Here is a 27,078-nt window from a genome sequence, read left to right as displayed (position 1 = left end):
AGATAAAAACCATATCACCAATGTTCCCTCTAATCTTTTTTGTCATTGAGCAAATTTCAGGTCCTGCTTTGTTACAATTTTAACATTTGCCTAGTAGGATACTCTGGCTGTTTGATCATAATGTAGGCCTACCAGAGTGGCCTACTATCAAAAACAATGGAGAAAATGCACCCCATAACATTTTAACATGGAAATAGCTATTCTATCATTCAACCTACAGTAGCAGCCAATGTGTGGTGTTCAATGTAGGCCTGCATTCCATTTGCGTATAGGCTTACTGCAGCTCTGATTGGTTATGCCGAACAGGTCTACGGGCTGAGTCATACACAATAAAATCCTACTCCGATGAGTTAAGCCTTTTGTTTCGGTATGTTGCATTGAAAGTGTCTAATATTGCATTGATTCGATCACAATGTCCACGGTTAAGGGAGATGTCGATAGTGTTAACAAACATGGAAAACTCGAAAGTTCAGTGAAGTTCAATCTCATGCTTCTCTCCATGGGCTGATATTTCTTCTGCGCATGCGCGCAGCTTAGAGGGAACATTGCCTACCATCTATGCTAAGAATCAGGTGATTTAGATTGACTGACAGACATTAACAAACCAATACCAAGTGTTGTAGACAAGTAATCCTAGCCCAGGAGTCTGAGAATTTAGTATCAGGCTGAAATACAAACTAAATGTTACTCCTTTTCGCAATTGTTTCACTCTCAAAATGGAATGGTGAACAAAATTCAGTGTGGATTCCCGGGTAGCTAGTCGAATAGGGGACAAGCGGGAATTACTAACAAAGGCGTCATGCCTTTGTCCTGTTCAGATTTGTCCTGTTAAAAAAAATATACATATATTTTTGGGGGTTTCTCTGTAATACTACTAGCCACCTAGCAATTTTATGAAGTTGACTTTAGCTTGCCCATGTAGGTTCCCAACCTCATAACTAGCTACCAATAAGCCATTTCAGGTTATCAATGATGTTTGAGTGGCTAGCTTGTCTAACTATCTTAGCTAGCATGCCTGCTGGCAAGGTTGGTAGACATGGTAGAAGCAAGCCATTGTTTAATGTACTGAATAAGACTCACATTCCTTTCAAACAACACCAGTCAGGAGGATACAAACAGCTCAAGAGGTATGCTTAGATATGCAGAAAAATTAAAATTTTTGACATAGAATTAAGAATAATGATTGTGGCTCTAGAGTGCAGGAAAAGGGTGTTTACATTTTTTTTTTTTTTTAGCCAGTTTAAGGGGGGCCTAGCACCCCCGAGTCATCCTCACGTACTTTGTGCCCCCTCAGATTTTTAGGGTGCATGAAGGCCCTGATTGCTAACCCTCCTTTCCCAGCTTTGTTGTCTGCCTCCCCCCTCCTCAGCCCTCTCTCTATCTGGCCCAGTCCAGCCTTAGTCTGCAATCAGATTAGATTCAAGCTTTCTGCCTGGTTGGTTGCCTGGCTGGCAGGCAGGCTGGAGAGACTGGGAAACCTCCACTACACAGGTGTTAATCCTTCCCCAAACCCCCTCAACACACTGACACTGACTGACACAAGCAATCTGACACAGACATGAAGAGGAAAATTCAGATGCACACATAGACACACACACACGATTACACAGACATGTACAGGAACATTCAGATACAGACCCATAAACTGTACACGTTCTCTGAACTGGGTAATATTTCAACACATTATTACATTGCACACACACACAACACACAATGCATGCTCATGAACTCTGAACCTGGTCATTTGCAAGGTATGTATTTTAGAGCACACAAAATTTTAGGCCCACACACACACACACACACACACACACACACACACACACACACACACTTAACTATGCCCTCTCCAATAAATAACTGTCAACATCAGGTGATGTGTAGAGTTCAGTGCCATGGAATCCGAACCCTCTCGTTCTCTCCCAAAGGTGTCAGGGAATTTTGACACAGACTCTGAATTGTACAGTTGCTCCCTAAGTGGACTAGCTCAGCATGTACCCACTCTTCTATCCTTTCCACATTTTGGAACTTCCTTCAGCCCTGGTCCTAGCTTCCATTTTTAGGGAATTCTGTTGAGGATACTGATGTTTTGTGTCCCTATTTTTCTATTTTCACACTACTGTGCTGACTCTGTTTTTGCTTCACATTGTACTTTCCAGCATGGTTCCAGCAACTATGGTGGATGTGTGCAAGCCAGTGAATTACAGCTTGGCTCGGCTTAGTAGTGTGAAAAGAGTATTTGAGGTTCCTGTGCAAGAAGAGTTCAGTTTCTGGTGGTGCTGGGAATTCCCATAACAAATCGGGACAGTAATGTGGACACTGGACACCCCTACAATATAAATGCCAGACAAACTATTTTTGTGCACTTTTTTTGTGCAAGAGTCAATTTGTAGATTCTAATTAGAATCATGGTCCCTTGCATGAGGATGAGTATCTAGAGAAACACAAACGAATACACAATGAAGAGAGCTGAGTGCTTGCAAAGCTGTCAACAAGAGTACAGATGGACTATCCAAATAAAGTGTTACATGTTTGTTTGATACTGAGAGCGTGTGAGTATTGAAGCCTTCAAAGTGTTTGTGTGGCTTGCTATAATTCTTGATTTGCAGTGGCCGTTGATTCACTCAAAATGTGTCAAATATCTAGTAAGGCGTGTCACTCAATTGTCCATAGTGTCAATGACAAGCACTCTCTCTTCTTTGCTCACACGTAATTTTTCTCTCTCATTCTCTCTATTTTGCTCTCTCTCACACACACACACACACACACAGAGAGAGATATAGCCCTGCCAGGGGAACAAATGTTGGGAACCCATTGTACAGGCACTTCACCACTAAGTCAGATATCAAAGATCCCCCAGACAGAGCTCCGCCAGGGTGACCAGTGATTCGGATAATAACAGCGTGAAATGGCCTGCTTTGAAGACCATCGATATGGGAGAAGCATCTGTGAGAGAATGTTTTCTGGATCTCTTTCATCATAATGGCTGCCTTTTTTGTGGCAGTGTCCTTCTTGATGATGTTTTGTTAGAATCTCTTGTTAGAGATTCAGGGCAACATTGCTATAATGCAAAATAATTGTGCAAAGTGCAAAAATGATGAAACTATAAAAATGTCACCCTCAGAATTTTAAGGGCCGCTATGTTGTCACATGGCACAGTCCGAGACAATCACGTTCGACTAGAAATGCACATAGAGGACAGTTTCCTTGCCTTGTTAACATTATCCTCATGTTGTGTAAACTGCTGTATCGAGGAATGTGTTTATAGGCCCCATGATGGCTCTGTGCTCTACTCTTTTTGCTCTGGGACTGCTTCATCGTTAAGATTAGAAAGAAGGGAAGGGACACAGCGGTTCAAAGGTGGAGGAGAGTAAAGAGCAGGGGGAAGAGAAGAGTCTGTCTCCCCCGCTGCTCCCCCTCTCTTCATATGGCTTCTAGCCAGCCCCACATATTTAGCCAACATTTTAGGCCTATCTGGGCACAGCCTCAGTTATAGACGCTGACTGATAATTTCTCAACAAGCCTCTGTGGCAGAATGCCAAGGCACTGACACTAGAGACCTTAACCCCATCGGTGTCTGCGTCCCCCGACGGTCAGTCCGCAGATGTTGCAGAACGGTTGGGGTCTCCTTTGTCCCCAGAATTGTACCCTTTTCACACTATTGTGCTGTCCCAAATTGTACTGGCTTGGACATTTTCTTTTCACATTGTCAGCAACTATGGTGGACCGTGGATGTGTAATCAGGGCAGCTCAGTACAGCTTGGTTGGGCTCAGCTCTGTTCAGCTCAGTAGTGTGAAAAGTATTTTGAAGACCTAATACTGATTGCATGTATTCAACGCTTTACCCCCTTTCGTAGCCCACCAGCCCGGCACCCACCTTTTGTGATTCATGTTGCCGTCTATTTTGAGTGACACTGCTGCCACCACATGCTTTTCTGTGCTCCTCAGCAATATCAATGTGTGAATGTTTAATGATGAGTAAGCTGTTAATAACAATGTGTCCCTTCTCTGTCTCCCCAGGTAATGTTTAAAGCCAAAGCAAAATATTCTCCGGAGCTCAACAAATACAAGTTAGTGGAATTTTTGCTGACTCCGTGTCTGGGTTAGTCTAACTGAGTTTATACTGAGTGGGGTGAGGCGAGGGACAATGCAGGGGAGAGGATGTTGGGCAGGAGGGCATCAAATGGCCAATAACCCAAATGAAAGCTGGTGTATGGGAATGGGACAGTGTTTTCTTAAAACGATGCCATGAGAGTTGAAATGCCATGGCTGTTTGAAAAGACACACAATAAAGCCTTATGGTGGGACCTTGTCAAACCCCCCTCCCCCTCCAAAATGTATCGGTCATCTGTAGCGACGTGTCGTTTTAATGTCATATGTTGGACAATGTTGAACATCCTTTTACTCTCCGTCCGTCTATAATGCTGAACTATTATGAACTACTGAGTTCCTCACACTGGGCACCATCATGTAAGATAGTGTGTACACTTATTACTATGAAATTATTAATGGGGTACCAGTACTTTCCCGGTCATCTGTTACTAAGTGAAAAAGGTTGATGCATTGCAATGCTACCATTTCTTCCAATTGCAAATCACTCAATGGGAATAACATGAAGACGACACTCTAGTACGTTCTTACTAGAATGGGATCGTTCAAACCTTTGGTGGCAACATGGCTCTCGTTCAGATACTCAGAGCCCTAGTTACAAAACCAAGTTGGCCAAGCTCTGTACAGTATCAATGATTGACTTTCACTGTATGTTATTGTAGATACAGTGGAACGGACTGTCCAGTAACCTTGATTAAGTCTAATAATGCCTCTGAGCTTCGTCTTAGCTGTCTCCACCCTTGGCTGTTTGATGTGGACGGGGGAAGGTGGTGTCTGAATTTCTGGACTAATAAACACTTTGATCACCCAGCTGATTAATGTCTGATGCGAAATGAAAAGCTGCAAACTCAAATCCCCAAATCCACCACACACCCTCCTCCCCCCTTTCCATCCCAGTTCTCTACAATCCCCAGCACCACACACGTAGGCATGCACAAATGCACACACACGAAACATTCACAAACACAACCCATACACACATCCTGCAAGGGGGAGGGGGGTAAAGGAAGAGAGGAGCAGAGCAGGTGGAGAAGGCAAAAGGGGGAACTGAGAAGATTGACTGACCCAATGCAGTAGAATGGAATGGGGTGTTTTAAGCTTTATTATTTTATTGTTGTGTAGAATTATTGTAATGTTGTGTATTGTAAGCTAGTTCTTGTACCACCTATAATTGTGGGTTTTTTTTCGCAGGTTGACCATGCATCTGGTGTTCATCTTTGCCAGCCTTTTCTTCCTCGTAGTAAACCTGACATGTGCCATGCTGGTGCAGGGTGGCATGGGGGGCGAGGCGGGCGAGGCAGAGGTGCGGCAGGTGGTGCTGGCCCGGGTGCTGGTCAACGACAGCCTCTTCGTACTCTGCGCCATCTCGCTGGCTGTGTGCATTTTCAAGATTGCCAAGATGTCCTCGTCCAACGTCTACCTCGAATCCAAGGTACTGGGCGGTCCATCAATCAAGCATTAAATCAATCAATTAGCCAATAAGTCACTTAACCAATTAACCAACTAACCAATCAGTTACTTAATCAATCAATTCATTGATTAATCATCTTTATCATCCCTTAGTGCTCTAGAGGTGCACCATATGGCAGGTAGCCTAGCGGGTAAGAGCATTGGGCCAGTAACTGAAAGGTCGCTGGTTTGAATTCTGAGCCGACTAGGTGAAAAATCTGTCTGTGCCCTTGAGCAAGGCACTTTATCCTAATTGCTCCTGAAAGGCGCTCTGGACAAGTGTCTGCTAAATTACTAAAATCAAAAAATGTAAATACAATATCTCTCTCTCTCTCTCTCTCTCTCACCCTCTCCCTACCTTTGCTGTAGGGTACGTCAGTGTGCCAAGCTACTGCCATAGGTGCTGCAGTCATCCTGCTCTACACGTCCAGGGCCGGCTATAACCTGGTGGTGGTGGCTCTCTCTCCGGAGAACCGTCCCAGCGCCTTTAACTACAGCTGGTACAACGTCTCTGACCAGGTAGGATTGCCGTGGTTAGGAATACACACACGGAAAATGTTGACGATGATCATGAAGATTGTTAGTGTTAAGTCACTGGGAGAGGACTAGGGGCGTGTGTGTGAGTGTGTGTCAGGCCTGTTAAACCTTCAGTGAACCCTGCTGTCCTAGATATTCAAAGCTCGCTGTTCTGCCAGCCAAACACTCACCCCGGGTGTCTGACATAATTAATCATCTATTATAGGGCTGATCAGTCTGCAAACACTGTGTGTGTGTGTGTGTGTGTGTGTGTGTGTGTGTGTATGATTAGGCTATGTCTGCAACTAATCGTCAGTCACATCCATTCTGCGTTAGTTGCATAGATGATAGTTCACACACATTTTTTTGGTTTTCTCTGTCACACGTGTATGCCCAATTTAAGTGTCAATGTGTGTACAATGTGGATATGTCTGTGCCCGTCTGTGTGTGTTCGGCTTTTACATGACTCTGTGTGTTTGTGTCTGCGCGCACGTACGCTCCGATGAGTGTTTGTGTTTGTGTGCGTGCATGTGTTGTTTGTGCCTGTGAACACTAAGCTCTCTTATATGACTCTATATTTAAATGTTTATCCCACTTATACAACAGTTGCCAAAGAAAACAACACTAAAGCACACATGTACTGGTAGAAATAACATGTTTTCAATTATAATTTCATTTTGATAGCTGAATTCATACTTTCTCATCTATTAAGAAAATCAGGTTGTTAATTCTTTAAGGACGAGTACCATATGTGTGTATGAGTCCCTCTGTGTGTATCTGTGCATACATCTCATGTTTACAACCATTCTCCATAGTCTCCCTTCTAAGTTGACACTTGGCTTGAGTTCAATCTGTCCAGAAGACATTGATGACAGAGCCATTCTATCCAGATCTGTTTGCTGAGAGCTCTGTGGCTTCTGCAGCAACAATCCATTTGAGGGGATTTGGGAGGATATGGGCTCTGTGGGGGAAAGGTCTTCATTTGTCTATAAATAACCCAGCCAGGCGAGGAGAGGGGGGAGCACAGCAAAGGGCTGCCTGGTGCTAGTTACCTAGATCTGGTCTCAAACCCTGAGACAGACGGCCCTGTACTGGAGGTTTTCCTAGTTCCCTAGGCCATTCTTGGGCCACTGTGTGTGTTTGGGTGACTGTCTGTCTTGGTTTATTGGTTTAAATGTGTCTTGTTGAGTAAGTGTGTCATAAATACATACACTCACAGACACACACACACACACACACACACTCACACTCATGTGTCTTTGTTTCTGTTTCTATGTCTACAATCTTATCTATCTAATCTATCCTCATCAGTTTGTGTCTGTATTTGGGATTATCTTAAAATATGTTTCTGTCTCAGTTGAGGGCTGACCCCATTTAGTCGATTGTTTGGTCGATATGTTGTTGGTTGGCCAAGATCTTTTTCTGTTGAGTAGTCGCAAACAATATTGAACAAAAATAGAAATGCAACATGCAACAATTTGAATGATTTTACTGAGTTACAGTTCATATAAGGAAATCAGTCAATTGAAATCAATTAATTAGGCCCTAATCTATGGATTCCACATGACTGGGCAGGGGTGCAGCCATGGGGAGCCAGGCCCAGCCAATCAGAATGAGTTTTTCCCCACAAAAGAGCTTTAATACAGACATAAATACTCCTCAGTTTCATCAGCTGTCCGGATCGCTGGTCTCAGACGATCTCGCAGGTGAAGAAGCCAGATGTGGAGGGCCTTGGCTGGCGTGGTTACATGTGATCTGCGGTTGTGAGGCTCGTTGGACATACTGCCAAATTCTCTAATTATGGCTTATGGTAGAGAAATTTGCAGGCAACAGCAGTGGTGAACATTCCTGCGGTCAGCATGCTAATTGCACACTCCCTCAAAACTTGAGACATCTGTGGCATTGTGTTGTGTGGCAAAACTGCACATTTTATTGGGAGAAGTTGCTCTCGGAGGATGTGTTGGTACCATTCTTTATTCATGGCTGTGTTCTTAGGCAAAATTGTGAGTGAGCCCACTCCCTTGGCTGAGAAGCAACCCCACACATGAATGGTCTCAGGATGCTTTACCGTTGGCATGACACAGGACTGATGGTAGCGCTCACCTTGTCTTCTCCGGACAAGCTCGTTTCCGGATGCCCCAAACAATCGGAAAGGGGATTCATCAGAGAAAATGACTTTACCCCAGTCCTCAGCAGTCCAATCCCTGTACCTTTTGCAGAATATTAGTCTGTCCTTGATGTTTTTCCTGGAGAGAAGTGGCTTCTTTGCTGCACTTCTTGACACCAGGCCATCCCCCAAAAGTCTTCGCCTCACTGTGCGTGCAGATGCACTCACACCTGCCTGCTTCCATTCCTGAGCAAGCTCTGTACTGGTGGTGCCCCGATCCCGCAGCTTAATCAACTTTAGGAGACGGTCCTGGTGCTTGCTGGACTTTTTTGGATGTCTTGAAGCCTTTTTCACAACAATTGAACCGCTCTCCTTGAAGTTCTTGATGATCCAATAAATGGTTGATTTAGGAGCCATCTTACTGGCAGCAATATTTTTGCCTGTGAAGCCATTTTTGTGCAAAGTAATGATGACGGCACGTGTTTCCTTGCAGGTAACCATGAATGACAGAGGAAGAACAATGATTCCAAGCACCACCCTCCTTTTGAAGCTTCCAGTCTGTTATTCGAACTCAATCAGCATGACAGGGTGATCTCCAGCCTTGTCCTCGTCAACACTCACACCTGTGTTAACGAGAGAATCACTGACATGTCAGCTGGTCCTTTTGTGGCAGGGCTGAAATGTAGTGGAAATGTTTTTTGGGGATTCAGTTCATTTGCATGGCAAAGAGGGACTTTGCAATTAATTGCAATTCATCTGCTCACTCTTCATAACATTCTGGAGTATATGCAAATTGCCATCATACAAACTGAGCCAGCAGACTGTGAAAATCAATATTTGTGTCATTCTCAAAACTTTTGGCCACGACTGTATATACAGTACCAGTCCAAAGTTTGGAAGGACCTAATCATCCCAAATAGGGCTATCTTCTGTATACCACCCCTACCTTGTCACAACACAACTGATTGGCTCAAACACATTAAGAAGGAAATCAATTCCACAAATTAACTTTTAACAAGGCACACCTGTTAATTGAAATGCATTACAGGTGACTACCTCATGAAGCTGGTTGATAGAATACCAAGCGTGTGCAAAGCTGTCATCAAGGCAAAGGGTGGCTACTTTGAAGAATCTTTCATCTAAAATATATTTTGATTTGTTAAACACTTTTTTGTTTACTACATGATTCCATATGTGTTATTTCATAGTTTTGATGTCTTTACTATTATTATACAATGTAAAAAATAAAAACCCTGGAATGAGTAGATGTGTCCAAACTTTTGACTGGTACTGTATATGTATAGTTTAAGCTAGAGATATGTTTTTGCATTGGAATGCATCTCAATCCACCGCATCCACCGATCGTCTGTAGCTTCCGAACTGTTTGGCCTACAAACTATTATGTGAGCTTGCGTGTTTCTCCATGTTTCATTTCTCTAATTGTTGGATCTGTGTGTGTTTTCCCTCCAGGCAGACATAGAGAAGATCAGTGGAGAGGCCTACATCATCTTTGGGATCATCCTCTTTTTCTGGGAGCTGCTACCCACCAGTCTGGTCGTGGTCTTCTTCAGGGTACAGAGGCCCAATCAGAACCTAGTAAGACCATTTACTTCATGTATACTATCCAATCAGGCCCAATCAGTACCTAGTAAGACAATTGACTTCCTGACAGTATACCAGTCAATCAAGGAGCTAAGGCTGGGCGATATGGCCTAAAACTAATATCTAAAAAAATGTCAAACTTATAGGCGATTCACGATATATATACTGTATCTCGATTTATTTTATGTTTTCTCTAAATAAGCTTTGTTTACAATTGAAGGTAAAATACACTGCATTTAAAACAGTCAGCAATAATCTAATGAATTCAGAGCTTGTGAAATTATACCTAGGCTGAATATATGCGGGGTTGGCAGGTAGCCTAGGTTAGAGCATTGGGCCAGTAACCGAAAGGTTGCTAGATCGAATCCCTGAGCTGACAAGGTAAAAAATCTGTCGTACTGCCCCTGAACAGTTAACCCACTGTTCCTAGGACGTCATTGTAAATAAGAATTTGTTCTTAAAAACCTGTTGAGGCCAGGGGGCAGGATCTTATCCCGGTATTGGGATTCATTGTCATGTGACCATGGCGGGGAATTCAAAACTGCAAGAGTAATCATTTCAAATAATCAAATAATCAACTATTTTCCTCCATTTGAAAGATATATCTCCTAAATCTAACCACGCTGTCCGATTTTCAGAGGCTTTACGGAGAATTCATAAAGTTAGGTTATGTTAGGAGAGTACATTGACAATAGCTGTGTGTAATGTTTAGCCATTTCAAAGAAGGGCATCAACAGACAGAAAACTAGCTAGAATTATGCACTTACCTTTGACAATCTGCATCAGATGACACTCATAGGACATTATGTTATACAATACATGCATTTTTAGTTCCATCAAGTTCATATTTATATCCAAAAACAGCATTTACAGTCGCGGTGAAATTCAGAATTTTTTTCGGCTCGAATGCTCCCAGTGAATCCAGCATTACAAATCACGGAATTACTATTCAAAAACATTGGTAAATTATAATATTGTCATTCAAAGAATAATATATTATCATCTCGTAATTGCTACCGAATGGCCAGATCTCAAAATAACTTTACTGGGAAATCACATTTTGCAATAAACTGGGTACTATGCTAACAACAGCAAGCTAAGCTAAGCTAAGCTATACAGTTAGCATTAGCATCATCTAATATCGATAATAACATTCTAAATATCCCCTTACCTTAGATTATCTCCATCAGAAGGCGCTGCCAGCGATCCCAGGTCCAGAACAAATGTGGTTTCTTTTGACAAAGTTCATAATTTATGTCCAAATAGTTAGCGTTCAGTAGGCTCCCACAAAATGAGGTGGGCAGTGTAAAGTCACGCCGAAAAGCTAAAGAAAACCTAGTAAATAATCTATTTACGTTTGTTTAAACATGTCAAACGTTGTTTAGCATTAATCTTTTGGTCCATTTTTAACGTGAAACATCAGTAAACATCAGTAATATTTTCACACAACCTATCAAGTGTCCAGAATAAACGATTATGACAAAGACACTCTTCTCAGATTTATGCGCAGGCGCAAAAAATGAAGTGATGACGTGTCAACTTGTAAGCATTCTAATTCGGTCTGTATTAATCACAGATGCTTCAAACAACTTTCTAAAGATCGTTGACATCTAGTGGAAGCCTTAGGAGTTGCGAACTGAATCCTTTCTCACTATGGTATCTATAAAACAATGACACTAAATAGTACAGTCACAAAATTCAAATTTTTTTAAATCAATTTTTCACAGGTTTTTGCCTGCAATATGAGTTTTGTTATACTTACAGACACCATTCAAACTGTTTTAGAAAATTCAGAGTGTTTTCTATCCAAACCTGAACAATAATATGCATATTCTAGCTTCTGAGTTGGTGTAGGAGGCAGTTAAAAATGGGCACATATTTTTTTCCAAAATTCTCAATACTGCCCCCTAGATTAAACAGGACTTACCTAGTTAAATTTAAAAAATAAAGAAAGTATGCCTTCCACAACCATAAGACCCAATAATAATGTAATTATTTGATCAATATAGTTGTACCTGCTTTTTTTGCAATAGTCAATGATCTGGCTTTCAGGTCTGTCTATAAAAATTCCTTTTATGTTACAAATTTAATCTGAACCATGCATAATGCACATTCACTAATAATGTAGCAGGCATTATAGATAATAAACACCGGTCTCATAAACAATCTCTCAAGCACAAGCCCACATGCTAGTGAGCAGCCAGCTAATATTTATATTTCGAGTTTAGCCAACTTGGATCTAGGTATAATTACACAAGCTCTGAATTCAGCTAACAAGGCAAAACAGTTGAATTGTTGTGAACAACCTTCTGTCCGTCTCCAACTGTTTGAACAGCATGCTAGCCTGTCCTCTGTGTGAAGATGTGAAGCGAGAGGTTTCACTCGCAAAAATCTGTCAAAAGTAAGCCCAATGCGTTTCTATGCGCATATTGAATTGTCCCAAAGGCCTGCCTTCCTGCCTTTGGGACAACGACTCCCATTGTTAGGGCAGAGATATGAGCATCTCATCATTATATACAGATCTCTGGTGTAAATGGGAAGGTGCACAGTACAGAAGGAGCGAATGAGACGAAACCAAAAAGACAACGTCAACAAGCGGACATAAACGCTCATAAAAATGAAAAATGTTTTCAAAAACTTGATTCTGCGAGACATGCAATTGGAATATCGCGCGAAAACATACATTCAAATCGATTGGATATATTGCCCAGCCCTACAAGGTGCTCACATTAATCATATGTGTTTGAATGCACATTAGTCAAATATTTGCCTACCTCAGTACAAGGTAGCTTAAAACATCATTAGGTTCTATGTGCCCTTTATTTTAATCTTGTTCTCAGTTTCTCTCATCTATACTGAGCAAATACATAAACACAACATGTGAAGTGTTGGTCCCATGTTTCATGAGCTGAAATAAAAGATCCCAGAAATGACTCTCAAATGTTTTTTTTGTTTACATCCCTGTTAGTGAGCATCTCATTTGCCAAAATAATCAAGAAGCTGAATAAACATCATGATCATTACACAGGTGCACCTTGTGCTGGGAACAATAAAAGGCCACTCTAAAATGTGCAGTTTTGTCACACAACACGCCATAGATGTCTCAAGTTTTGAGTGAGTGTGCAACTGGCATGCTGACTGCAGGCGTGTCCACCAGAGCAGTTGCCAGAGAATGTAATGTTAATTTCTCTGCAATAAGCAACCTCCAACGTCGTTTTAGAGAAATTGGCAGTCCGTCCAACAGGCCTCACAACCGCCGACCACATTTAATCACACCAGCCCAGGACCTTCACATCCAGCTTCTTCGCCTGCGGGATCATCTGAGACCAGCCACCCAGACAGCTGATAAAACTGTGGGTTTGCACAACTGAATAATTTCTGCACAAACTGTCAGAAACCGTCCTAGGGAAGCTCATCTGCGTGCTCGTCATCCTCTCCAGGGTCTTGACCTGACTGCAGTTCGGTGTTCTTTGGGTAAATGCTCACCTTCAATGGCCATTGGCACGCTGGAAAAGTGTGCTCTTAACGGATTAATCCCGGTTTCAACTGTACCGGGCAGATGGCAGACATATGGGCGAGCGGTTTGCTGATGTCAGAGTGCCCCATGGTGACGGTTGGGTTATGGAATGGGCAGGCATAAGCTACGGACAACGAACACAATTGCATTTTATCAATGGCAATTTGAATGCACAGAGCTACCGTAACGAGATCCTGAGGGCAATTGTCATGCCATTCATGCCATTCATCACCCATGTTTCAGTATGATAATGCACAGCCCCATGTCGCAAGGATCTGTATGCAGTTCCTGGAAGCTGAAAATGTCCCAGTTCTTCCATGGCCTGCATACTCACCAGACATGTCACCCATTGAGCATGTTTGGGATGCTCTGGATCAACATGTACAACAGCGTGTTCCAATTCCTGCCAATATCCAGCAACTTCACACAGCCATGGAAGTGGGACAACATTCCACAGGCCACAATCAACATTCTGATAAACTCTATGTGAAGGAGATGTGTAGGGCTGCATGAAATGGTGGTCACACCAGATACTGACTGGTTTTCTGATCCACACCCCTAACTTTTTTTTAAGGTATCTGTGACCAGTCATGTGAAATACATAGATTAGGGCCTAATGAATTAATTTAAATTGACTTATGTCCTTATATGAACTGTTACACAGTACAATCTTTGAAATTGTTGCGTTTATATTTTTGTTCATTGTAATATGACATTCATTTATCAGACAGGTGGAAGGTACAACCACACTGACTTTGAAACGCTAAAGTTTAGTCATTTAGCAGTGCTTCCTACTGTAGTGAGCGCATACACTTTTTCATACTGGTCCCCCGTGGGAATCGAACCCACAACCCTGGCATTGCAAGCGCCATGTTCTACCAACTGAGCCACATGAGACCCATAGGAAATGATTTAGTCCCACATACATGTACCTAAAACGATGTACTTACAAGAATATTTCCAGTCTTATTACTATGGTATAAGTTCATGTAAAGTCTTTAAGCATGTTTTTCTTGTCATATATTACTTATTAAGTTGTGAGTGTGTCCTTTTCCCCAGGCACCAGGAGGAATGATCAACAGTCACAGCTTCAGTTCCAAGGCCTATTTCTTTGATAACCCCCGGAGGTACGACAGCGATGATGACCTGTCCAGGAGCAACAACTCCAGAGCAGATCGACCGAGGTGGGTAACAGGCTACTCTATCACTTATAACATCCTATATTGTAAATTCCGTCACCTATAACATCATGCATCCCCTGTACACAGTCACCTACAGTGAGAGAAAAAAGTATTTGATCACCTGCTGATTTTGTACGTTTGCCCACTGACAAAGAAATGATCAGTCTATAACTTTAACGGTAGGTTTATTTGAACAGTAAGAGACAGAATAACAACAAAAAAATCCAGAAAAACGCATGTCAAAAATGTTATAAATTGATTTGCATTTTAATGAGGGAAATAAGTATTTGACCCCTCTGCAAAACATGACTTAGTACTTGGTGGCAAAACCCTTGTTGGCAATCACAGAGGTCAGACGTTTCTTGTAGTTGGCCACCAGGTTTGCACACATCTCAGGAGCGATTTTGTCCCACTCCTCTTTGCAGATCTTCTCCAAGTCATTAAGGTTTCGAGGCTGACGTTTGGCAACTCGAACCTTCAGCTCCCTCCACAGGATTTCTATGGGATTAAGGTCTGGAGACTGGCTAGGCCACTCCAGGACCTTAATGGGCTTCTTCTTGAGCCACTCCTTTGTTGCCTTGGCCGTGTGTTTTGGGTCATTGTCATGCTGGAATACCCATCCACGACCCATTTTCAATGCCCTGGCTGAGGGAAAGAGGTTCTCACCGAAGATTTGACGGTACATGGCCCCGTCCATCGTCCCTTTGATGCGGTGAAGTTGTCCTATCCCCTTAGCAGAAAAACACCCCCAAAGCATAATGTGCACCAACTGTTGTCACCTTCTCACCAAACTGCTTGGCGATGGTCTTGTAGCCCATTCCAGCCTTGTGTAGGTCTACAATCTTGTCCCTGACATCCTTGGAGAGCTCTTTCGTCGTGGCCATGGTGGAGAGTTTGGAATCTGATTGATTGATTGCTTCTGTTAACAGGTGTCTTTTTATACAGGTAACAAACTGAGATTAGGAGCACTCCCTTTAAGAGTGTGCTCCTAATCTCAACTCGTTACCTGTATAAAAGACACCTGGGAGCTAGAAATCTTTCTGATTGAGAGGGGGGTCAAATACTTATTTCCCTCATTAAAATGCAAATCAATTTATAACATTTTTGATTTTTTTGTTGTTATTCTGTCTCTCACTGTTCAAATAAACCTACCATTAAAATTATAGACTGATAATTTCTTTGTCAGTGGGCAAACATACAAAATCAGCAGGGGATCAAATACTTTTTTCCCCTCACTGTATATTGCATCCTATATTGTCCGTATACAGTCACCTAAATCCATCTTGTACAGTGACCTATAACATCTTATATCGCTCAACTAAATTTCCCTGTAACATCCTAAATATCGCTGGTGAAAATTTGCCTGTTACCTCATTTACCCCCCAAAGTCACCTATATCATCCTATATCGCGCATACACAATGCTAACATCCTACATTCCAGCTATGCAGTCGCTTATAGCATCATATTTCCCCTGTACACAGTCATCTATAACAACCTACAGTGCCTTCAGAAAGTATTCCTTCCCCTTGACTTATTCCACATTTTTGTTGTGTTACAGCATGAATTCAAAATGTATTAAAAAAAAATTCTCACCCATCTACGCACAATACCCCATAATGACAAAGTGAAAACATGTTTTTAGAATTTACGCAGTATTCACACCTGAGTTAATATATTTAAAACATTTTTAGCACACACTCTTATTCAGAGCGAGTTACAATAGTGAGTGCATACATTTTCATATTTGTTCGTACAATACATGTTAGAATCATATTTGGCAGTGATTACAGCTAAGAGCTTTGCACACCTGGATTGTGCAATATTTGCACATTATTCTTTTAAAAACCTCTTCAAGCTCTGTCAAATTGGTTGTCGTTCATTGCTAGACAGCCATTTTCAAGTCTTGTCATAGATGTTCAAGCCAAATTAATTCAAAACTGTAACTAGGCCACTCAGGAACATTCAATGTCCTCTTGGTAAGCAACTCCAGTGTATATCTGGCCTTGTCCTGCTGAAAAGTGAATTCATCTCCCAGTGTCTGTTGGAAAGCAGAACCAGGGTTTCCTCTAGGATTTTGCCTGTACTTAACTCTATTCCATTTCATTTGATCAGCAACAAAAACTCCCTCGTCCTTCCCGATGACAAGCATACCCATAACATGATGCAGCCACTACTATGCTTGAAAATATGAAGACTGGTACTCTGTGATTTGTTGGATTTGTCCCAAACATAACGCTTTGTATTCAGGACATAAATGTAATTTCTTTGCCATTTAAAAAAAAGAATAATAATGTTTTGCTTTATTGCAAACAAGATGCATGTTCACGCTGTCATTTAGGTAAGTATTGTGGAGTAACTACAATGTTGTTGATCCATCCTCAGTTATCACCACCATTAAACTCCTTAACTGTTTTAAAGTCACCATTGGCCTCATGGTGAAATCCACGAGCGGTATCCTTCCTGTCCGGCAACTGAGTTAGAAAGGATGCCTGTATCGTTGTAGTGACTGGGTGTATTGATACACCATCCAAAGTGTAATTAATAACTTCACCATGCTCAAAGGGATATTCAATATCTGCTTTTCTTTTACCTATCTACAAATAGGGGCATTGAAAAACCTTCCTGGTCTTTGTGATTGAATCTGTGTTTCAAATTCAGTGCTCCACTGAGGGACCTTGCAGATAATGTATATGTAGTGTACAGAGATGAGGTAGTCATTCAAAAATCATGTTAAACACTATTATTGTCAATACAACTTATTTTGTGACTTAAGCAATTTTTTTCCTCCTGAACTTATTTAGGCTTGCCATAACAAAGTGGTTGAATACTTATTAACTTAAAACATTTCAGCTTTTCATTTTTTGTTCATTTGTAAATATTTCTAGAAACATAATTCCACTATTTTGTGTAAGCCAGTGACACAGAATCTCAATTTAATACATTTTAAATTAAGCCTGTAACACAACAAAATCTGGAAAAAGTCAAGGGGTGTGAATACTTTCTCAAAGCACTGTATATGCCCCACAGTCACCTATAACTTCCTGTATTCCCTTTACACAGTCACCCATACAGTCACATATAACATTCTACATCCCCCAGTCAACCTAACGTCTTATATCCCCCATACAGATACAATGCTGAGTTAAGCCTGTCCCTTCCATTCCACAGTGGTTTCCTGTCCTCGACGACCCAGTTGGACCCCAGCTGGTACAGCTCCACCCAGAGGAACGGCAGCCTTACGGGGATCCCCCATCTCCCCACCGGCCCCCAGACCTCCACTGCACCCCTTCTCCTAGCCTACGGCAACATCCAGACCAACCAGCACCATAACTATTATTCCACCCCCCAGAACTACTATTCTACCCCCCAGAATCACTACTGCACCCCTCAGAACTAACCACCCCCGTCGTCCCCATTAGATGCCCCTGAAAGTAATCCGGAAAACACAGGAAAGGGGCGCTCCTGACCTTCAGCTACATGGCTATGACCTTCTCGGTTACCCTGGCGATCCTATGACTGGTGCTGTGTGGCCACGCCTCCCTCATTCCAGCTTTGGACCCGCTCCCACCCCACCAGGGCTACTTAACTACCCGTCTTGTTGTAGGCATGGTGACAACCTTTGGGATTTCTGGGGCCAGATGAGGGGAGATCATTTGAGGTCAGTGGTGGTTAGGGAGTGGTCAGCTGAGTGATATTCCTTTTATTAAAAAAGCTTTCCAACATGTCTAATACCATAGTCCTGGAACTAGAGGTCTGCTACCTGACCCGAGCCCAACGTCCCCGACATTATACATCGGGTTAGGGCCAGGTATGGTCTATTTTTTTCATCAATAACTAGAGTGTGGGCAGGGCTCGGGTATCACTAGATTGATCACTAACATTTTGAAGCTGAACCATTTGTGCGTGCTCTGCTGCGCAGTACAGTCATATTTAACTAAGTGCTTCAACCACATTACAAATAAGAGAGGAGAGATTATTTCACAGAAAATAATAATGTTCCTTGAGTTCTTTAGGAGTTTAGAGTGATGAAAAGTAGCCCAAGCAGAGCCATTGCTATGGAGACTCAGAGCCACCACGAGCTGAGCGGATGCAGAGCGAGTGACAGACAGGGAGGAGCAGCTAATGGATTTACAAACTGAGGAAGGTATTTCTGATTTTGGGTTTTTGGCAGGGCCTTAAATTTAGCAGAAGCAGTCGGGCCTGGGTAGTGTAGGGCCTGAACATTGTGGGCATGGGTATGGCTCGGGCTTTAAATTCATGTCCGTGCAGGGCTCTTCCTGGAACATTGTACTATTCCTAAGAAGTGTTTGTATGGAAAGGATTGTGCTTATCAGCTTTTCCACACACACATACTGTATGTTTGTCGGACATCAAACAGAAAAGTTAGTCCTCTATCTCTTTCAAGGACCAGACAAGTACATGGACCAGCACTTATGTTTTTGCACCCCAAATTTCCTATTTTGCTTTGGTCCAGTGGGCAGTTCTCCCCGCTGCCCCCTTCACACAGACTCCCCTCCATGAGTCGGGAGGCGACATTTGCACTTGAAAAAATCCCCTCACTTCACATTCTGAGGACATGACCCTGGCTTTAATGTAGACTCGGCTCTTTATACAATCTCAGACTTTGTGTGTTCCTTCCCTAGACATGTCTCATTTCCCTGTAAAGACCAGTTGTTATCTGAGCAATGAGACATCCATGACCATGTCCTTCTAAACCAACACCAAACGGGGCTAGAATCATGGGCAATGCTCTCAGTATTCGAGCCCAATGTGCACTGGGACACCGTGGGAAAGGTTAATACTTTGTGTGTTTGAATCTTTCACACTGTCAAAGACTGTGTGAAAGAAGAAGGCCACTTTTGCCAAAGAGCGCACAGATCGAGAGTTGGGCCTAAAATGTAGTCTCGAGCCTCCAGCTTTCCTAGCTCCTTGGGAACTCCGTTTCGACGAGAGGCCCCTAATGGAGCATAGACTGTGGGGAAACAATATGTTTCTGAATGAATTTTCTGATCTGGACCCAGTAAAGTGAATGTACGGATTAAGTGTGGATTGGCGGAGTGATCAGATCAAAATGTTATTATGGTCCAGTTTCATAGTACAGTAGGCTACTCCTGGCAAAGCCCTAGCAAGGTCCCAGCTCAGTTTGTGCTGTCTTTACAACTCTAATGGTCATTGTCACCAGACAGCACAAAAATATCTGGGACCAGGTTAACCGGTGACAGAGAGGGATAGATGGGCTTAAAGACCCCCTCCCTCTCTTTCTATATCCTGACTATAATAGTAGCTGTATACATGTGGTAGTTTACAGCATCAAGATCACCATCATTAGCCTGGACCCAGATCTGTTTGTTTTGTCTTGCCAGCTACTCTGGTCATAGTCACCCCATTGGCCATAAGAGTTGGCAAAATAGCACAGACAGATCTGGGACCAGGATACACCACCATACAGGGACACCTGAAAATGTGCCATTTACATGTTACTGTTTGGTTTTTTTCCTTGTGGAAAACGTCTTGCACAAAATGCTGTAAAAATCGAAAATTATTAATAAGCTTTATGACCTCCTACTTGTTTCAATTTTAACTGGATTCTGTTTGTTTTTTTATACTCCATGGCTACTAATTTGGACTTTTCCATGTCAAGATAGAGGTACGGCCCAGGTGTACAGAGCAAGTATGTGTGTGTGTGAATGTGTTTGCTAAACATGCTTATATGCACAGAAAAGTGTTTAGGTAGGAGGTAAGAAAACTGTTGGTTGTCTTTCCTTTCCTTTGTTTGTTACTGTTGAACAGAGTTTTGTGTTGTTTGCAAAAACCTGTTCAGAGAGGGCAAGAGGGATTGCTCTCTACACATTTGATATGCCTTCTCATCATATTTTATTTTTTGTTTTGTTTTATTTTGAAATTATTTTCTTGTTTCCTTGTCTTCCTTCCATGAATGTCTGAGATCAAGTGTTGTCGTTGTTGACGTTATACGAGTTGTGTAAATTAATATCTGCTGACAAACACAATCAGTGGGCGAATGCAATCATATTTTAAGTATATTATTTTTTTTTTTTTTTTTTTTTTAAATTACCCCCTTTTCTCCCCAATTTCGCTCCAACTCCACAACGGCATCCTCCAAAACATGACCCGCCAAACCACGCTTCTTAACACCTGCCCGCTTAACCTGGAATCCAGCTGCACCAACGTGTCGGAGGAAACACCGTTCAACTGACGACCGAGGTCAGCTTGCAGGGTCCCAGCCCGCCACAAGGAGCCGCTAGTCCACGATGAGCCAAGTAAAGCCCCCCCCCAAACCCTCCCATAACCCTCCCATAACCCGGACGACGCTGGGCCAATTGTGCGCCGCCCTGTGGGACTCCCGATCACGGCCGGTTGTGACACAGCCCGGGATCGAACCTGGGTCTGTAGTGACACCTCAAGCACTGCGATGCAGTGCCTTAGACCGCTGTGCCACTCGGGAGGCTTTTTAAGTATATTCTATGCTATTTTCTCCCGCCTTCTCTGTGTTTGGGACTGATGTCATTGCATCATATGGCTGATGTCACCTTTTGACCTTTGGTGCTGTGGAGGTCATACAGGAAATATCCAGTTGGACAGGAAGTGAAAAAGTGTAACCCACAGAGAATGATAGAGGCCTCTAGTGGCCAAAAGGCTGTTTTAGCATGGGCAGCGCCATTGAGGGCTTCCAACATTTTAATGTAGGCAACTGGGTGGGACTTCCATCTTCATTAGCTGATCCCTCCTGATGACCCGGTTGGAGTCATGTCCAACTGGGTCATTAGGAGGGATTAGCCAATTGAAAATGTACTATTTTAAAATGGAGATAGCCTTAATGGAGCTGCTGTCTAAGACCCTAGAATGGCACAGATACAAATATGAGTCCTCTATCTATCTATCTCTATAGTATAACCGCAGGTTGGACTTCCTCTCACCCTCCCAGGGCCACAAGCCAATTCCAGCCAGCCAGGGGGAACTGCTTTTAAAGATTTTTTTATTGTATTTTATTCCCCCTTTTTCATAAAAAATATCATTTTAGAGGTGGATTCTGCAGGTTAATGGATTTGGGTGTAGGAACAAACAGATGGTTGTCTTTCCCTTAATTTGCTTTGGACTCTCAAACTAAGTTGCATACGTGTGTGATGGTTGCAGCAAATCTCTGTCAGTAAGCAAAAGCGAGCAGACAGCTATAATCAACAGGAAAATACTGGCAAATGTTGATATTTTCACCCTTATATCCAAGAACATACAGCATTCTATCTGGCATGATTGCAAATTATCCTTACTTAAAGAGATAGTCAGATGAAATCGTGGATAACATTTGTATGTCTCTGCGTCCAATATGAAGGTAGAGGTATTTTCGTGAGCCAGTGCTAGCTAGCGTTAGTTCAATAGACTATTGCTTCAACGCTAGTTAGCAATTACGCTATCGCTAGTCGGCAACTTCCTTCAAACTGAACACAGAGACATAAAAATGGTATCCATGGGTTCATCTGACTCTGGGGAAGTAGATAAAGGGCTTCTTTGCAAAAATGTTGAACTCACTCTTTAACAACAACTTATGTTCAATTGTATGAGTTGGAAGTATTGTATTTTTTTGCTGATTTTGTTTCTGTGAAATCTGTTGCTATATAAGCTCTTGTGTCTCGCAAAGAGCAGGTTTAGCCTTTTATAATAATTATAATTTGTCTGAAATTCTTTATTGGTGGCCAATGAATGTAACACGTTTACCCATCTTTCATAGATCACTAAATATGTATGCAAGCACTACCATGTTAAAATAAAGCTTTTCATCTGAATACACAAGGTATAACAAGGGTCCTCTGCAGAACTAGAGGCTGCATTCAAGGGCATGATAGAGCCCCACTGTGGAGGTGTCATAATACCCCAAAAATCTAGCGGTTAAAACAGGGAAATAGTTTCAATCGTTTTCCACCATTCACTTGTCCCATTGGGGATTTTAGAAACACTTAAAATAAGGGCTGTGTTTCATGTAGACTTACCCTGGCGTGATGTTTTTATAACCATGAAAATCTCTCTCGGACAAGGTGACTTTTCATCAATATATATGGCCCTATTTACTCTGATTCGAAAATGCTAATTAGTATCAAAGTAGACATCATGAAAAACTACAAATCCCTGCAAACTCCTGCACGTCATCTCTAATGACACGTTTGCTAACAGGTATTGTGTCAATTTAAAACATGCACAAGACAGCTCACAGAATTGTCAATTAAAAAAAAAAAATGGCCAATTTATTCATCACTACATTTAGCTAATATTGGATAGTGTCACGTCTACTCCCGTTATAGATAGTTCGTCCAGATATTCTTACCTTTGCCACGATTTTGGCAGTCTCGTCCAGATCATCATGGCATTTCTAGTTTTTTTTAGGATAGCCGCATTAGCAGCAAATTAGTATTTCAATTTGGGGAGGTAAATACAGGCGAATCTATTGATAAAAGTCACCTTGTCCTAAAGAGATTTACACAGTTGTCAAAACATAATGCCAGGGTAAGCCTACAAGAAACACAGGCCTTATTTTAAGTGTTTCTAAAATGGTGGAAAATGATTGAAACCATTTCCCTGTTTGACCCCTAGGTTTTATGGGTATTATGACTCATATTGTGATACTCTATACATAGCAAAAAAAACTAAGATGGGGCGTGTTTATCAAAACATGCAATGGACACCGTTTTGAAACAGAAAATTAACATTTGCATTTGTTATTTGATGTCCAGGTAGTCTTTCCCTGTTTTGTTGTGTTTTGAACACAATGAACACAGCCCAGTTCTCTGAAGGCTCAAGAACCCTCTGGTTATCAATGTGACAGTAATTGATAAATCAACCATAAATATGAATTGCCCACTTTCTTTGATGGTGCAAACCATAACCAGTGCGTTAAGAGTTGGTTTGCATTCCTAAGTCCTGACCAACATTATCAGCTCACAGAGGTTTCTCTTGTCTGTGAACGACTAGATGTCGAAATTGGGTTTTGTGTCTTGGCCGAACCCTCGACTACGATTCAATTATACGTGTTTTAAAGCAGATCGGGTTTGAGCTCCTGTGTGTTTTGACAAGACTGTTCAATCCACTGTATTCCCACTCATCTCTGATTTTAAGAAGATTTATGATCAAGTTTTGGCTTCACAGATTCTCATCTGATCATGTAACTGATGTTGATTCACAGTTGATCCATAATCAACACCCTTCTGCCTTTACCAATATTCACAACGATGCTCAAGCATGTGGTCAAAACAGTCAGCGTGAGGAGTTATCAAAGCCAGTGTTTTGCATCGCTTGGAGCAGAGGAAACCCACAGCAGATAGGCAGTGAAATGCATTATAAAAGCGTTTTAAAAAAACAAACATGTTTGTGTACTGGTGATGGCGCAAGTAAAGTATATAATCCTTGACGTGCTGGAGGAGGAGGATTGGAAATGACAATGATAAATGTGTATAATTTCAAAGGCTACTGATCTTGATAGGGAAAAGATAGCCGCACATTCATCTCTTCTTTATTTTACTAACATTTTGGCTAAAGAGCCTTCATCAGAGTATTTCACCCTGATTAAGACTCTTATATGAAACTGTGAAACTGATAGCCACACCTGAGATTGGAAGGTTTGGGGTTCAAACCCCGGGGGAGTCATAACTAAAGAAGACTCAACACCTCTCTGCTTGGCACTCAGCATAAGGCCGTGCGATAGACTAGCTTCTTGTCCATGGGGTGTACTTGTACATTAAGCTGCCTCATGCTACAGGAGTAGGAGATAGACTCTTGCCCTATGGGCCTTTCTGGCTCAGACAAAGCTATTTACTCTTACAGCAAGAAGAGATGAGTGTGCGACTTTATTTTTTATTTGTATAGTATCTTTCGCTAGTCAGCACCTCACCAAAAGGGTGTGTGCTCTTTATGTTTTTACTTAGCAGATTGTGTACAGACCAATATTTATTTCAGTCATAGAAAACAATCTCTACATCACATTACATTGTTACCTTACAGCCAATCTGCCATTGAGAAAGAGTGGATAAGCACTTCGAAAGGCCCTGAGAAGTGTACACATTCTATCAATGATTGGTCAACACGTTTTATGTGTATACAAAATATTTTATGTGAGTAACATTCACCATTCACCAATAAATTCATTACGAAAAGCTATTGCAAGAAAAATGGTGCAAAGTATTTTTTTACCCTGATACATTATCAAAGTGCCATGTAGCTGAAAAGGTATTGGTTACAGTCCATGTTCCTTTATTTGTTTTGTTAGATCCCTTGTAAGTCACTTGTCAGGACTTTCACATTTCAATTTACCCAGTGGAGGACAGAAACTCGTTGTCCTCCGGCTACACCATGGTGCTACCCTACGGTGCTGTTGAGGCTACTGTAGGCCTTCAGTGCAACACAGTGAGTTTTAATCAATGATTTGGTGACTTTAATATATTTATTATAGTTTTATTTTGTTTGAGGAGAATGGTCCTCCCCTTCCTCATCTGAGAAGTCTCCACTGACCTAATGTCACCTACAATGGTCACAGTATAACAACACTATTACCTCACTAACTAAAATAGATCTTTGTATCACAACAATATGTTTCTGAGCAGTCAAATATCCCTCCCCCAACACACACACAGAGTTAAGGGAACTTTCCGGTTCACTCACCTGCAGTTTGCCCCAGAGCCTGCACTTAAAATAGCCCATGCAGCCCATTATCCTGGAGATGTTGCGGAAAGTCATCCTAAAGTCCTAACGATGAATTGAATTTATTTTGGGTAACAGACATACAACAAAATGTACAATGTGGACCCAGAGGATATCACTTGAAAGCATTAAAACACTTGTTTCCAAAGTGGTCCTTGATGGTCAAAACAATAACACATATAATGATTAAAAGGCTAGACAAAATTACAAACAACCATAAATACATTCATTTATATTGACATCCTAAAAAGTGGCACTATTCACTGCACTTCTTCCTAACCTTATAAATCCATCATATTCATTTCACATTAAAACAATCTGTTAATTGCACATCATACCGATCATTCAGATAAATACACCTGACCAGCAGTAGGGGGCACAAGGGGCAGTGGAGTGGTTTCTCTTACTTAGACAACCTTGTCCAAATTAAATCCTTTGCTTGCTTTTTAAAGCTATTTTTACTTTTTCTTTGCTTGATCTCCAAGGGAAGGCTATTCCATAGACAAATGCCTGTACGGAAAAACGTGCTCCTCGCAGTACTGTTTACTCTTGGGATTTTACTATACATAACACTAGCTCTGGTATTGTGACTGTGTTGGTTATAGACCATATCAATGTGGTTTTTCATGTAACCTGGGGCACGATCATTTAAGATGTCAAACATATGATCAAGTTTAAGTTGGTTCACTCTGGACTCCAAAGGCAACAAGCCCACCTCCCGGAACTCCTGTACCACTATGTGGAATCCTAGGGGGAACATTCAGCATATACCTGATAACATTATTTTGCATGACCTGCATTCTCTTTTTTAGCTTTTTTGATAGCCCACTGTACCAAGCAGAGCAGGCAAAATAAAAATGACACTGAATCAAGGTTGAGACAAGCAGTTTCTTAACTTAATGTTAAAATATCTAGTGTTACGGTATGAACATTTCAATTTGTTCACCATTTTAGAAATAATTTTAGCAGCAATCAGGTCTCCAGAAAGGGATTGATCTAGGGACACACCAAGATAAAACGCACTTGTTTTAGATTCAATCTCCTTGCCTGCACAGTTCACCGTTATCTTGTCAGCCTTAAGCAATATACGTTTTGTTCCAAACAAAATTGATTCAGTTTTTCCCAAATGTAGTGACAATTTGTTGTCAGACAACCAATCTAACAAAATGCATTCCTTACTCAGGTTCTCTATGTAAACTGTATCCTTCCCTGATACCAGTATAACATTTTATTGGTCACATACACGTGATTAGCAGATGTTATTGCGGGTGTAGAGAAATGCTTGTGCTTCTAGCTCCGACAGTGCAGTAATATCTAACAAATTACACAACATATACCCAATACACACAAGTAGGAATGAATTAAGACTACATACATATGGACGAGCGATGTCAGAGCGGAACGGACTAAGATACAGTAGAATAGTATAAAATACAGTATATACATATGAGATGAGTAATGCAAGATATGTAAACATTATTAAAGTGATTAGTGTTCATTCCTGAAAGTGACCAGTGATTCCTAGTCTATGCTCATAGGCAACAGCCTCTAATGTGCTAGTGATAGCTGTTTAACAGTCTGATGGCCTTCAGATAGAAGCTGTTTTTCAGTCTCTCGGTCCCAGCTTTGATGCACCTGTACTGACCTCGCTTTCTGGATGATAGCGGGGTGAACCACCAGTGGCTCGGGTGGTTGATGTCCTTGATTATCTTTTTGGCCATCCTTTGACATTGGGTGCTGTAGGTGTCCTGGAGGGTGGGTAATTTGCCCCCAGTAATGCGTTGGGCAGACCGCACCACCCTTTGGAGAGCCCTGTGGTTGCAGGTGGTGCAGTTGCCGTACCAGGCGGTGATACAGCCCGACAGGATGCTTTCAATTGTGCATATGTAAAATTTT

At 41.8% G+C, this 27,078-nt stretch overlaps 1 protein-coding gene across 1 annotated transcript in view; it reads left to right on the top strand.

The window, feature by feature from the left end:
• gpr137c (G protein-coupled receptor 137c) overlaps nucleotides 1-20,215 on the top strand; it is a 50,699-nt gene extending 30,484 nt beyond the window's left edge. The window contains exons 2-7 of the mRNA XM_029729354.1: nucleotides 4,018-4,067; nucleotides 5,299-5,539; nucleotides 5,926-6,075; nucleotides 9,650-9,775; nucleotides 14,358-14,482; nucleotides 17,650-20,215. Of these exons, the coding sequence (XP_029585214.1) occupies nucleotides 4,018-4,067; nucleotides 5,299-5,539; nucleotides 5,926-6,075; nucleotides 9,650-9,775; nucleotides 14,358-14,482; nucleotides 17,650-17,878 (921 nt within the window). The 3' untranslated portion in view covers nucleotides 17,879-20,215. The remainder of the gene's footprint in view (nucleotides 1-4,017; nucleotides 4,068-5,298; nucleotides 5,540-5,925; nucleotides 6,076-9,649; nucleotides 9,776-14,357; nucleotides 14,483-17,649) is intronic.
• Nucleotides 20,216-27,078: the final 6,863 nt, after the last annotated feature.

This window comes from Salmo trutta, chromosome 33 (genome assembly GCF_901001165.1).
Source record: "Salmo trutta chromosome 33, fSalTru1.1, whole genome shotgun sequence".
In the NCBI taxonomy this organism is placed as follows: domain Eukaryota; kingdom Metazoa; phylum Chordata; class Actinopteri; order Salmoniformes; family Salmonidae; genus Salmo; species Salmo trutta.
Note: the sequence above shows the minus strand (reverse complement) of the source record. Positions and strands in the feature narration are given on the sequence as shown.